The sequence below is a fragment of the Phaenicophaeus curvirostris genome, chromosome 3, assembly GCF_032191515.1.
Source record: "Phaenicophaeus curvirostris isolate KB17595 chromosome 3, BPBGC_Pcur_1.0, whole genome shotgun sequence".
Lineage (NCBI taxonomy): Eukaryota > Metazoa > Chordata > Aves > Cuculiformes > Cuculidae > Phaenicophaeus > Phaenicophaeus curvirostris.
This window is the reverse complement of record NC_091394.1, coordinates 1,633,628-1,646,728: the sequence shown is the minus strand read 5'-3', so window position 1 is coordinate 1,646,728 and position 13,101 is coordinate 1,633,628. Positions and strand designations below refer to the sequence as shown.

Sequence of the window (13,101 nt, the reverse complement as noted above, 5' to 3'; positions counted from 1 at the left end):
TCCCAGGGAAAACTGAGGACAGCATTAAACAAGGAAATTGGCTAGTATAAGAATATATTAGAAGGGTTAGCACTCTACTTATTCTGCCTTATGTATGCCAAATGGAGAGGTAAGACCAATACAAAAGAAGAAAAGAAAAAGAGAAGCTTATACTCTCAGAAAGCAAATCCAGAACCAAAAAAGTAATTTCTCTATCAACTAATAGGATTGTATCTCCAGACAGCCTTTTCCCCAAACATTAGGCATCTCATTTTTTTCCTCTCACAGGGCACCAAATTGACCTCTATTACATTCAGAAGCTTGTGCATGTGAAATGTGGATTTATGATTGTTTTCAATGCACAGGAGTTGTGCTTGTACCCCTGAAAGGGGTGATGAATAGCTGGCACACGGTACTCAAAACCAACCACTCAGATCTGGCAACCAAGAAAAACTTCCAAATTTGTGTTGCTTGTGTAATAATATGGCATACCACATTATGCCATATTCCCATGTATTTCATAAAATGTGATATCTAAAAATACCACAAAGCTATTGATGAATTATGCTAGTAAAAACATTTTTTCCACTAATGACATTGCAAATAACTCTGAAACAAGAAAATGAAGATAAAAATCAGAATTTCACTAAGCAGAGTGATATCAAATTGCCATTCTAAATTGTGGAAACCTGGCATAATTTGTTTTTCAACAGCATTAAAAAAAAATAAAGATAAATATAATCAGAATCAAACAAAGAAAACAATAGCATAATATCTAGCCACTCAAATATAATGCCTGAAATGAAAGACATTATAATAACAGAAATTAGATTGCCTTAAGAAACAAAAAAATCACTGAAAATTATTCTCTCTGTGTATTTGTTAGTGAGAATCAACATACTAATAGTATTTTTAAACTCTTACAACACTGAAAGAAATACAAAACAATTTTAAGCAATTTTTTTTCTATATGAAGTCTATCTAAGTGAAGAACTTTCTTCTTTTCTACTCTCCCATATATTATGCTCATCTCAAAACTGTAAAATTCATAAAATTACATCTCTATAAATTTGTTAAGATAGTTTCACTTTGCAATACCATTGATACTAAGAATCATTATTTTTTTCCCTCTCCTCTCCTCTCCTCTCCTCTCCTCTCCTCTCCTCTCCTCTCCTCTCCTCTCCTCTCCTCTCCTCTCCTCTCCTCTCCTCTCCTCTCCTCTCCTCTCCTCTCCTCTCCTCTCCTCTCCTCTCCTCTCCTCTCCTCTCCTCTCCTCTCCTCTCCTCTCCTCTCCTCTCCTCTCCTCTCCTCTCCTCTCCTCTCCTCTCCTCTCCTCTCCTCTCCTCTCCTCTCCTCTCCTCTCCTCTCCTCTCCTCTCCTCTCCTCTCCTCTCCTCTCCTCTCCTCTCCTCTCCTCTCCTCTCCTCTCCTCTCCTCTCCTCTCCTCTCCTCTCCTCTCCTCTCCTCTCCTCTCCTCTCCTCTCCTCTCCTCTCCTCTCCTCTCCCCTCCTCTCCATCAGTGTTCTTTTTGGTAACTGTAGCCATAAAGCATCAGAGGAAGAAGTCTCTCTCTTCAGAGAAAATAGAAGAATTCAGAGAAAACATTGTCAGGTACGATGATGAAGGAGGTGGCGAAGAGGACACAGAAGCCTTTGACATTTCAGCCCTGAGGACCCGCACTGTCCTGCGAGCACACAAACCTCGGAAGAAGATCACCTCAGAAATCCACAGCCTCTACAGGCAGTCTCTGCAGGTTGGCCCCGACAGCACAATCTTCAGGCAATTCATTTCAGAAAAGCTCGAAGAAGCAGATACAGATCCCAGTGCTCCTCCATATGACTCTCTTCAGACCTACGCGTTCGAGGGCACTGGCTCTTTGGCAGGATCTCTCAGCTCTTTAGGTTCAAACGTTTCGGATGCAGATCAGAGCTATGACCACCTTCCAGACTGGGGACCTCACTTTAAAGAGCTTGCAGGCATGTACACTTCCCGTACGAGTGTGGGGGATTAATTGCTCTTTTGTTTATCTTTCTTCTAAGTAGCAGCAACAAAGAATGACTGTGGGTTTTTTAAAATGAGATCATCCCTCACAAACATAACAAAAAAAAAAGCCCTAGGTTTCTTTCTGAAAAGTCTTGGATATAGAGATCTTTTGAAAAATCACACCAGAGGTGAGATGAGGGGATGGAGACTCCTGTTTGAGAATCTTGTGGCTATTTAGGTGTCCAAATGCAAACTATGCTGCTTTGGAGACCTAGGTCCCCATCTGGATACTGAAAATCTAGGTCCTAGAAGGAATAGCAGCCATAAATGCATGTTGTAAATATTCTGTCATCCATAAGCTTTAAACTGTTCCAAAACTCAGACTTTTACTGTTGCAATTGAATATATTCATTAACCAAAGTTAAACATACAAATTTGTACACTTTGTTATACAAATATATCGATGTGAAGTTGTAGACACTAGATATCCCAATACAATTGTTAGAAGAATTCAGAGATTCATCTATTTATTGTTCTTAGGATGATAAAGCTAAAACAAATGTATTTTCCTACTGGTGTAAAAATAAAGACCCATTACAACATCAGCAAGAACTTGCTACCACTTTAGTTTTTAATGGGGCTATTGGAAAATGTATAAACCAATACTTAATTCAGCAAATAAGACAGGAAAAAAAGAAACCAGTTCAAGTTAGAATCAATATCCAACATAAATACTGCAGTCAACCATATTACATATTACTATATTTAGAAAAAAATACTATAAGAATGCAGGCATTTTTCCTTGTATTAAGAGTTTAAAGGATGACTGATTTGCCAGCACAGATTTATTTTTTTATTATGGAATATAAAATTATCTACAGTAGTCAGTTTTATTATAACAATATTAAGAATCTTTAAAATGCTAAGATGATAGTTATAAAACTTCATGTGTAAAATTAGATAATAAGATAATAAAATGCTTTAGTGTTAATCCACTTCTGAAAATGATTCTGAATCACTTTGCGAGACTCAACTCAGATTTCAAAATTAATTTCTCACTGTATTTTTTTCTAAACATTGCATAATGAATATAAAGCTGCCTCAGAATATTTTTTTTAACTCTTACTTGCACTACCCAGCAGCATTTCTCGCTCTGAGAGTTATTATATATGTTTAAAATGGCCTGTCTGGAAAAAGCAATCTGCCTGTTTTTCATTCAGCTGTCTTCTGTCAAATACTTAATTTAAAGAAATTGCATCATGTAATCGACTGACAAATTTCCATGGCCAAAAGCTATTAAAAAACCCTTAATATGTGGTATAATTTTCTCTATCCAGATGCCAGCTTTTACGTATGGAATTCCAGAGAGCCAGACAAAGCTTATGCAAAGAAAAAAAAAAGAAAAGCACAAACAAAACCCCACAACAAGCAATAAAAAGAAAGCAACATGCAGGCTCTGCAATGTTTGCTACATTTGCTCTTCTTTGAGGAAAACCAAGGCATGCAGGCTTAGTTGAAAGGGGCCAGTGCAGAGTTTAAATTCCTGTCAGGTAAAAATAAAAGATGTGGAGGGGTTTGAAAATCAGGAGAGATTTCCAAGGTGAGGTCCGGTAAGCTTTGAAATATTATTCATGATATTTGTATCTGGAAAAATATAGGGAGAGCAGAGAGGGATGTGCCATCTGACCAGGTGCAGATGAAGTAACATCTGTTTCATACGGAAAAACTGGTTTTCACCAGTCTCATGCTAGGGAGCCATCATGAATGAGGAGCTACAAAATAGCTTTAAAAGATGCAGAGATTAAAACACTGCATTAGAATCATAGAATAACCAGGTTGGAAGAGACCCACCGGATCATCGAGTCCAACCATTCCTAACAAAATGACTCTCACGTTTGTTTTCATTGACTATCAAACACACAAGGCAAAAAAACTTTTTTTTTTTGAGATAATATTTTACATAATAGGAATTAGCTCCCTGGAGAGCAACAGAGAGAGAATAACTATACATGCATTTGTTGTTGGGGATGGTGCAAAGTACGTTTTTAGGATTAGGTCTAGAGATTTATGTGAGTTATACCCTAAACAAATCCTTATTCCACAGATGGTCCCAGTGGCATTAATAGAATACCTCATGCTTGTGTTTAGCACAAAAGGATTACAGTGTCTGATCCTTTCTCATAACAGAGTTTTTGTCCACGCATGTTGGAAAATTGCCTTGAACGCTCCACTGTATTTGCACCTACAATTTCCTCTTTTTACTGTAAAGAACTTTAACAATAAATAATTTTGTAAGCAGTGCATACCACCATCACGTAGGTTTTGTAATCAATTTATGCCATTGTCAGTAACCACTGTATGAAGAAGAACCATGGTATACAATGGATGTTAAATTATCTTTAGCTGAAAAGGCATAAGACCATGTTTGCACAGTAGAGAAAGGGAATGCTTTGCTCTAAAGAAGTTATTCTTAGCTGTTACTGGACCACATCTTATTAGATTCCTGCTCTTCAATCTAAGTCAAACCTGTCAATTTATTTCCCCATGTGAGAAAAGAATCACTGAACCACTGAACTGGCCTAGTACCTTCACACTTCTTTTAATGCACTGTACTTAATATAGCTGAATAATGCCTGCAAAAAGGTTTTGTAGGAGTGTCTGCTGAAGAAAACAAACATTCTGAGCAAGCCAAAATTAAATACATAGGCAATATCACAATAATTAATAGTATGAAATTAATGAAGGATAAGTTATAAGCTAGAATTCTTTATGACTATATCTATTAAATTGTGGAATGTGTTTCCCAAGAGAATCTTCCATTGCTTCTGTTTAAAAAAATGTTTAGTAGCTAGAATTAGCTGTATTATTGGCTAAGGTGAAAAGTGCAAGTATAACACCAAATAGTAAATATATATTCAGCTGTGCATGGTCTGCCTTAGGGAATGTAAGGGAGACTTATTGACTTACGAAGTATGATCATAAACAGTGTTTTCCTGTATGAATGTTTTGAAGAGATGTTCCCGTCTATTTCTTTTTCTGTAACATGGCAATGAGACAGGTTAAGAACTGGTAAAATACCTGAGAGAAGCTTAGCTGCTTCGTTCAGTCCCTCCTGATAGGTATTCAGTGTTGTGTAATGGGTTTTATCATTGAAAAGCCAAGGAAATAAAGAGTATGTGTGCATTAATAAATGCTTAATATTCAGATATTTGAAGTTAAAAACAAAAGAACAAAATAATTTGATAGCACTTTGCAGATGAAGACTTATTGTTGTGACTGAAATAGAGTATTTTGCTTATCAGCTCACCAAAAATAAAATGTTTTAATTTGAGTTTAGTTTTGTATATCATGATGTAGGTTTTTTATTATCATAACACTGAGAAGCAATCCTGCTTACCACTGAGGAATTTTAGTCTTTAATTCACATAATTTTCCTACTACATTTTCTCACAGATACTGTCATTACACTCCTAGCTTTGCTTTCAAAATTTGCATTGGAAATGTGGTTGTTTTAACACTCATTCTTAGCTGTATGGAGTAACCCTGTCAGATGAGAGTAAAATATTTTTGAAAAGAAGATGTGCATTTTATGCTTCAAAGTCAGATCTAATATATGCTTTCTGAGGAGTAGAAGTTGAAGGAGATTGTATCATTTTACATTCTGAAAAAGAATACATCTTACCCTTGATCCAGAATATGAACAAATAGAATAGAAGTTATATGAAGAAAGTCAGTAGTTATTAGTAAATTCTGTAGGATTTCTCGAGCAGAAAATTGGTAAGCCTGTATTTTATAAAGAAAAATAGAGTGGATTATCATTTATTTAAAAAGTTGACACATTTTGCAGAATTAATTTGGATGCTTTCATATTTAGCCAGAAAAAAATAATTCTTCTTGTACAGGTCTATATCTTCCTTATGTTTCATGCACAGAGCCCAAGGAACAGTAAGATTTGAATCCAGCACACAGAATGGTAAAATACACATCCAGAGTGATGACTTAGACCAGCATGAAACACTTTACCCACAAGAAATAGATAGTAATCTCCATCAATGATAAAGAAAGCGAGATCCAGTGCATCCTCAGCAAGTTTGCAGATGATACCAAGCTGAGTGGTGCAGTTGTCACACCAGAATGACGTGATGTCATCCAGAGGGACATGGATAAGCTGGATAAGTGTGGCTGTGTGAATGGAAATAAATTTGGAATTTATTTCAAATTTCCTTCCTTTAAATTGGAAGGGGGAATATTTAGACTAGATATTAGGAAGAATTTCTTCACCATGAGAGTTGTGAAGCACTGGAGCACATTGTGGAAGTTGTAGATGTCCCCCCCTGGAAGTGTTCAGGGATAGGTTTTATGGAGTCTTGGGTCATTTAGGTAATGCTTTAATAATATTAAAATCTATATTTTAAAGAAGATTCTGCATGTGAAGGTTTGAGCAGTATTGATTTGTAGAAAAACAATAACATCTAGAAACGTATGTCTAACTGAAAGGATACAACAGGAATTGTTGGATTAAAGCTTAAAAGAATCCAAACCTATCCACAGATATATTATGTATCTTTTTGACATTGTTATGAGTTAATTAATCTCTACCATCACAAATGCCTCTGAAAAAAGATTTTAAAAGGCGCATCTTGAAGAACTGATTTAGTAGCTTAGGAACAGAAAGAAGAATTTTTTTATATACTGACTCTGTATCTTGGACTTACAAATGTCAAAAATATCCTCCATGATTAATTGTGGGGCTACCTGAGATATTAGAAAGATTTGGATGGCCTTGAAGACTGGAGAACAGAAAATGGATAAAATGTAATAGCAAACCAAAATAAATGTTCATTCTGGAAATAGCTCTTTAAAAAAAGGTGCTATTATACTGGGCACTTATCCAGTAGAGTAATTAAACAGGACAAGGATATTCTAGCTGCAAAAATAATATGACCTGCCAATAAGACTTAGCCCTAATTGCACTAATGTTGTTCCTGAAAGTCATACATTCCTTTAAACACTAATGCAAAGGTAGTTCCAGCAGTAATTATTATCAAAGCATTTTCTTGTTATAAACAATAATAAGAAATAATAGTAACACTTTCTTATTTATTCTATACTTAGAAACTCTTTAGAAAGGCCAGACAACGTGGCCAACATGTAAAATAGGTGATAAAAGGAGTTATCATCTCTTGATCATCTCTTTTTATAATTTCAGTAGTCTAACTCAATATGCACACATTTCATTATATATTTAGTGAACCTAATTTCATTGGTTACAAATGCCAATTTCCTTAAATTCAAAATTAAAATGTGTTTACAAATATTTTATGAGAATTCTTAAAGATTACAGTGAATTAAGTAATACTTTATCCAAGTTTCTGTCATCAAAGCAGCTTATTCTCACAAATATCTTAACCTGGTTTTGCTGTCACTGAACATAAAAACATTCTAGTTCACTTCTAAAAGCATTTGCATCCACTGCAGTTCATCTCACACCATCTTAGACACCTGAAAATTGATGTAAGTTAATTCAGCTTCTTTCCCATCCTGTGTTTCCACTTCCTCTGACATCCTGGAAGTTTAAAGAAGGCTAAACACTATCGAAGACCACAAAATTAGAGAGGCATCCTTCCTTATGAGGCAAACCTACACACGGTAGACCTTCCACAGCAAAGAACTTCTGCTAGTTTATCTCTTTCATGTCACTAAGGACCCTAACTCACTGATGGATGAATCACCCCCAAAGCTCCATCTGCTTCTCTCAGCCTGATGAAGGATTCTGCTTTGCCTTCTTGCTTTCAATACATTTGGGTTTATTTTTTAAAAAAATACTAATAAATTGTATTTGGCAATAGTTTCTATCAGTCTTGAGTGATTATTTTTGTTGTACAGTATTCTACTAACATCTACAGGTTTCTGAGTCAGCCCCTTGTGGATATAACTATTTTGCAATCATGAATTTCAGGACACGTGGAGAAAGATGCCAAGGGAGGTCAAAAGATTCATGTAGCTGGTCAGCTCCTGTGCTGGAAACAAATTGTAGATCCTGAAATATTCAGTCTACTGCCCAGCTCCCTGGCCTACAGTTAATTTTTTCCATCTCTGCTTGTGTTTTCTTGGTGAATAATAAAGTCATTTAAAATAAAAATGTTACATTTGCTTGAGTTAGTCTGTTCTGGTTATGTAGGTCACTTTCAAGTAATTTTTACATGTGACCATTGTCAAACCAGGCGAAAGTAATGCAGCTGCTAGTTTCTTGTTTATGGTGCTTTTTCCCAATATAAACTGGACTGAAAGTGCATGAGTAGCTTTAAAAAAAACCAAAACAAGGTAAGGCTACAGCTCAGGGGAATGCTTTATATTGTTTTCTCCTTGATATGCAACATTTCTAGATCCATCTTAGCTCTGTTGTGCCTTAAAAGAAAGTTTAGTTAATGTAGCAACTGTGTAAATAACAGTCTATGACTAAGATTCACAGTTAATTGTGGAGAAGCAAAAGGAAATGAAATAAAAGAAAGTTGAAATGTTTAAGGGAATCACTATTGACTACTAACCAATTAGACCAATTATCTGTAGCCAAGTTGCAGAGTAGGTTGCTTGAATATACAGTAATTTCATAGTCATAATATAGTGTTATAAAGAAACTCTTATATTCGAAGGTAAGAATTTACCGTTGGTCTGATTAAAGTTATTATTTAACTTGTTAAAATTCATAGTTCACTTGTTAAAAATCATAGTTCAATTTGTATACAGTTAAAGTACTATGTAATCAACTTTTTGCCTTTCTACTTTTTTTTTTCCTTGGTTTATGCTCATGCTCTGAAAGAAGAGAGCAATCCTAAGCTTTCTGTGGGTCAGAGTGACCAGAGAAAGAGTAACCAACCTTAAACCTATTACAAATTGCAAGTATTTGCCAGAAATGTATTTTCATCCTTGCTATTTCTTCAGGGTACATTGCAATACAAAATTCCTGACTGTCCACCACATGTTTTGGTTCCTTGATCTTTGCCCCCAGCTGAAAAGTTCCTCAACCTTCTGCTGTATAAAGGCTCCTATGTACTAGATGGTTCAGATTAACTAAAAAATATCCACCCACCCAACAATACACGATCAGTCTGCAATAATTATTGAACAGGATTGTAATGTTTATTTCCCATTGTTATTGGAAACTGGTAGAGACAAGAAGGACCTGATGATTAGACAGCAAATCTAAAACTATTTTAGCTATCCAGGTTTCTCCTCCTTATTAATGTACTAGCTTGTAGGATTCAGAGAGTAGTGTGCTTTTGGCTCTAAGCATTTTCTTGATGTTCCTGTTGAGACGAAAAGGAAAAGAGCAGGAGGGAACCAAAAACCTGAGAAGCAGGTAGAAATGCCACTGTGGAACGCAGTTTGAAATGCAATCAGAAATGGATTTCATTAAAAGTTCTACAGCTTAAGCTGTCATAAAAGAAGAATTTGGAACTTTATTTTCCCTTTGCTGGGTGCAAAATATCCTTATAGACATCTAACAACATTCCTGCTACTGCAGAGGCCTAGGACAACAGAGATGCTTTCCATTATCTTTTTCATTTGGTGTGGAAGGTTATAAATATTTCACTGTAGCTGTAAAAACAAAGAAAGAAACAAGTAAAAACAAAGAAAGAAACAAAAATATCTTTTACAGATCTTGAAAAGCCAATAAGATAAGATTTAAAGTTGAATCTGAGATACAAATGACAATTTTGTTCTGTGATTGTTTTAAAGTGAAACTACATCTCGATCCATCCTCTGAGCTGTCAAAAATACATACATGGCAACAGTGTAAATACAGGAAAACATTTTTTGATAGAACAACTATTTTCTTCAATGCTACCTACACCCCAAGTTTTTAAGTTAATCTTTGAGTACATTCCAGGCAACAGTCCAGCTCAATGTGATGTTTTTGCTATCAAAAACTGCCTTCTTCAGGTCTCAGATGCCTTTTTTTACTGCATGCTTCCTCATAAAAAAAGGTAATTATTCAATTTACAACACATATTCTAAATCCCTACTACCTGAAACTGATATGCTGAAGCCCCTGTGTCTGCTTTACCCTCTCCTATGCAAAACAAGTAGAAAATAAAAAAGTGTCTACTGATTTTCTTCAAAGGCATTTTTCTTTGTACTGAAATAGGATTCTCCACTCAGAGCAATCAGTCATGCATACATTGAGAAACCATATTAGAAAATCCCTTAAATTAATGTCATTATGGGAACATTTATGGTGTGTTGTTTTTTTTTTAAGTTTGGAGCTATTTACTGGTGGTAAAGTTTCACGCAGGTTTGCTTAGACTAATGGATGGGAAAAGAATCACTAAGCAGTTGCACTGCTGGATATTCTGAGTGTCTGTAGAAACACATGGGCTCATTAAGACTCTACTCATATGCTTTAACTCTGAGCACTTTTACAGACTGTTTTATGTTGAAAAAATTCTAAAAACGTTTGCATAACACTTTTATATTAGTATTATTCTGCACTGCTGGACTAACCTAAAAACTTTATTAAAAACCTTACCAATTGCCTATTAGGCTTCCGCACCTCATCGTAAAACATCAGGTTAAAGCTGTAGGACTAAGTTCTTGGTTTTTGAACCGCTGCTCTAATACATCTTCATTGTTTCAGGATGCTCTTCGCAGCATCAGAAGCTTTCATCAACTGAACTTATTGAAACAACCTTAATGAACTACAGCTAGGTATGCTGGCTGCTGCCTTAATTTATTTATTTATTCTGCTGATTGCAGAAAATAGTTTTTCATCTGTTTAAGTACTGAATTCTTATTGCTTTACAAGAGGCCTGAAGAGCCAGTGCTTACTGAGAATTACTGCACAAGCAGCTTCCACTAAGTAGATGATTATACACATCCTTTCATGCTCCTATATTAACTCAAATGCTGATTATTGTGGTTCTTTTTCATTTTCTTTTTTCTTTTTTTTTTCAACTCAAGATGGTTCATACGGGTTCAAGCCTTAGCATGTAAAGCATCGACGTGCTACTATAGAGTCTACTTTATATACCATAATGCTTATTGGTGGGAAAATCCTGATACCCAGGATTAGCTGCACACTGTGATTAACTTTTCAGTGGCAGCAGGATGGGATTTTTAACTTTAGGTTTTAATATTTATGTCAGTTATCAGCTGAATGCTATGGTTAGAAATACACTATTCTCTTATAAAATAACTTTATTCTATATCTTCCTTTTTCAGCTTCTCATAAACCAATTCTGCTAACAATTCTTATTCTTTCTTAGAGGATTCATTTCAAAATAGGCTTTAAAATGTTAATATCTCAGTTATTTTCTTTTCCAAGTGTTTTTTCTGTTGAATCACACATGACTGTTAATGCATCATCCACTGTTAAACAAATCAGGCTTGTTTGCAGCTTATCTGTATGAGTCTATCTCTCTGGTGAAGGGGCTGGAGCACAAATCGTATGAGGAGCAGCTGAGGGAACTGGGATGGTTTAGCCTAGAGAAAAAGTCTAGCTGAGGAGAGACCTTATCACTGTCTACAACTACCTGGAAGGACGCTGTAGCAAGGCGGATATTGGTCTCTTTTCCTAAGTCATAGGGAATAGGATATGAGGAAATAGCCTCGAGTTGTCCCAGCGGAGGTTCAGATTAGACATTAGGAAAAATTTATTCACTGGAAACGTTGTTGGGCACTGGAAAGGATGTTCAATGAGGTGGTTGAGTCACCAGCCCTGGAGGTATTTAAGAAATGGGTAGATGAAGTGGTCAGGGATATAGTTTAGTAGTAGACAGGTATGGCTGGACTTAACCTCAAAGGTCTTTTCCATCCAAACGATTCTATGATTCTGAGATTCTAATATTAACCAAGACCTGACTTATTCTGCAAGATTATTATACTCTTAGAGGTAAAATTCAAAAGAGCTGCTTCTAGGGGGAACAAGGATTAGTACTTTGTGAGTTAACTGCTTCCAACAACACTGCAAACTTCTGAAATGGACCTTTAAACTCTAAAAAAAGAATAAAGAAAGGATTCTTAAGAAAAAAGGGAGGGGAGAACAAAAGGGGATGTGGTTTGAGCTTTCTCTTAAAGGACACAGAGCTTAGGAGTGGCAAGAAGTACCCATCTCATCCTACTCATTGCTATGAAGTTGAAGCTTACGTGAATCACCTTGCTCTGAGGAGGGATTATCATAAGGAATGCAGATACACATTCCTACCCCACAAAACAGCAGTTTGTTATCAGCCTCATCCTATGAAGCAATAGACTTCATAAACTAAGCATACTTGTTTGTGAGGAGGGAAGGGAGGAGAAACCTGCAGGAGGAGAAACCATGGCAGGGTTAATTTTCTACATCTATGTTCTATATGAAAAAGCCTTGGCTGTGTTTTCTACAGAAACATATTTTGGACTATTCCCCAAACACAAAGCATCTCGTGGGAGCCGCTGATGAGAAAACTGCCATTAGCAGAGAGTTGCTGGAGGGAGCTCCCTGATCCACAGCAGAGCAGCAGATCTTGGCAGATCTTGGTGCACGGGGATTTTTCCTGAGGCCGGGAAGTACCTGGCAGTGGAGAGACTCACCAGGACCTGGTAGTTCCCGCAACAGCCAATATTAAATTATTAAATTATTAAATTATTAAATTATTGTACGATTTGTTTGCATAATGTAAAAACTAGTACATTTAGAGTGCACTTTTCTGTACTAGCTAGACTGTAGAAGTATGGTATCTCAAGCTTAACAGAATTCTGGGAAATTATCTGGGATTTCAAAGGAATAAAATGATTGTCTCTAGCTTGGTATTCATTTAAATATCTTTGCAGTCATTTTTAAAGGCATTGATTTTTCAGACTAGGTTTCAAATTCATATTGGCAGTAAATTGTTAGCACCAAATTCTAAGGATGAGAACCAAGCGGTGGCATCACTAATCTACAGAGAAGCTGGGCAATTTCCAGTAGTTTATTTATTAATTTCAGATAATTAATTTGATGGAAGGCTTGTCAGCGATCACTTTTCGTATCAAATGCTGGCTTCTATTAAAATTATTTTTTTAAAGTGCTCCATTTTTTGCCTATCAATCATCACAAATAATGAGGACAGAGAGAGGGTTTTTTGTCTGGAAGTAAGTGGGTGGAGGGTGGGGGGTTTTGTTG

General features: G+C 36.0%; 1 protein-coding gene across 1 annotated transcript in view; it reads left to right on the top strand.

Annotated features, from left to right (window-relative positions):
- Positions 1 to 5,922, top strand: part of LOC138718733 (cadherin-19-like) — a 58,123-nt gene extending 52,201 nt beyond the window's left edge. The window contains exon 12 of the mRNA XM_069853258.1: positions 1,499 to 5,922. Within this exon, the coding sequence (XP_069709359.1) occupies positions 1,499 to 1,989 (491 nt within the window). The 3' untranslated portion in view covers positions 1,990 to 5,922. The remainder of the gene's footprint in view (positions 1 to 1,498) is intronic.
- Positions 5,923 to 13,101: the final 7,179 nt, after the last annotated feature.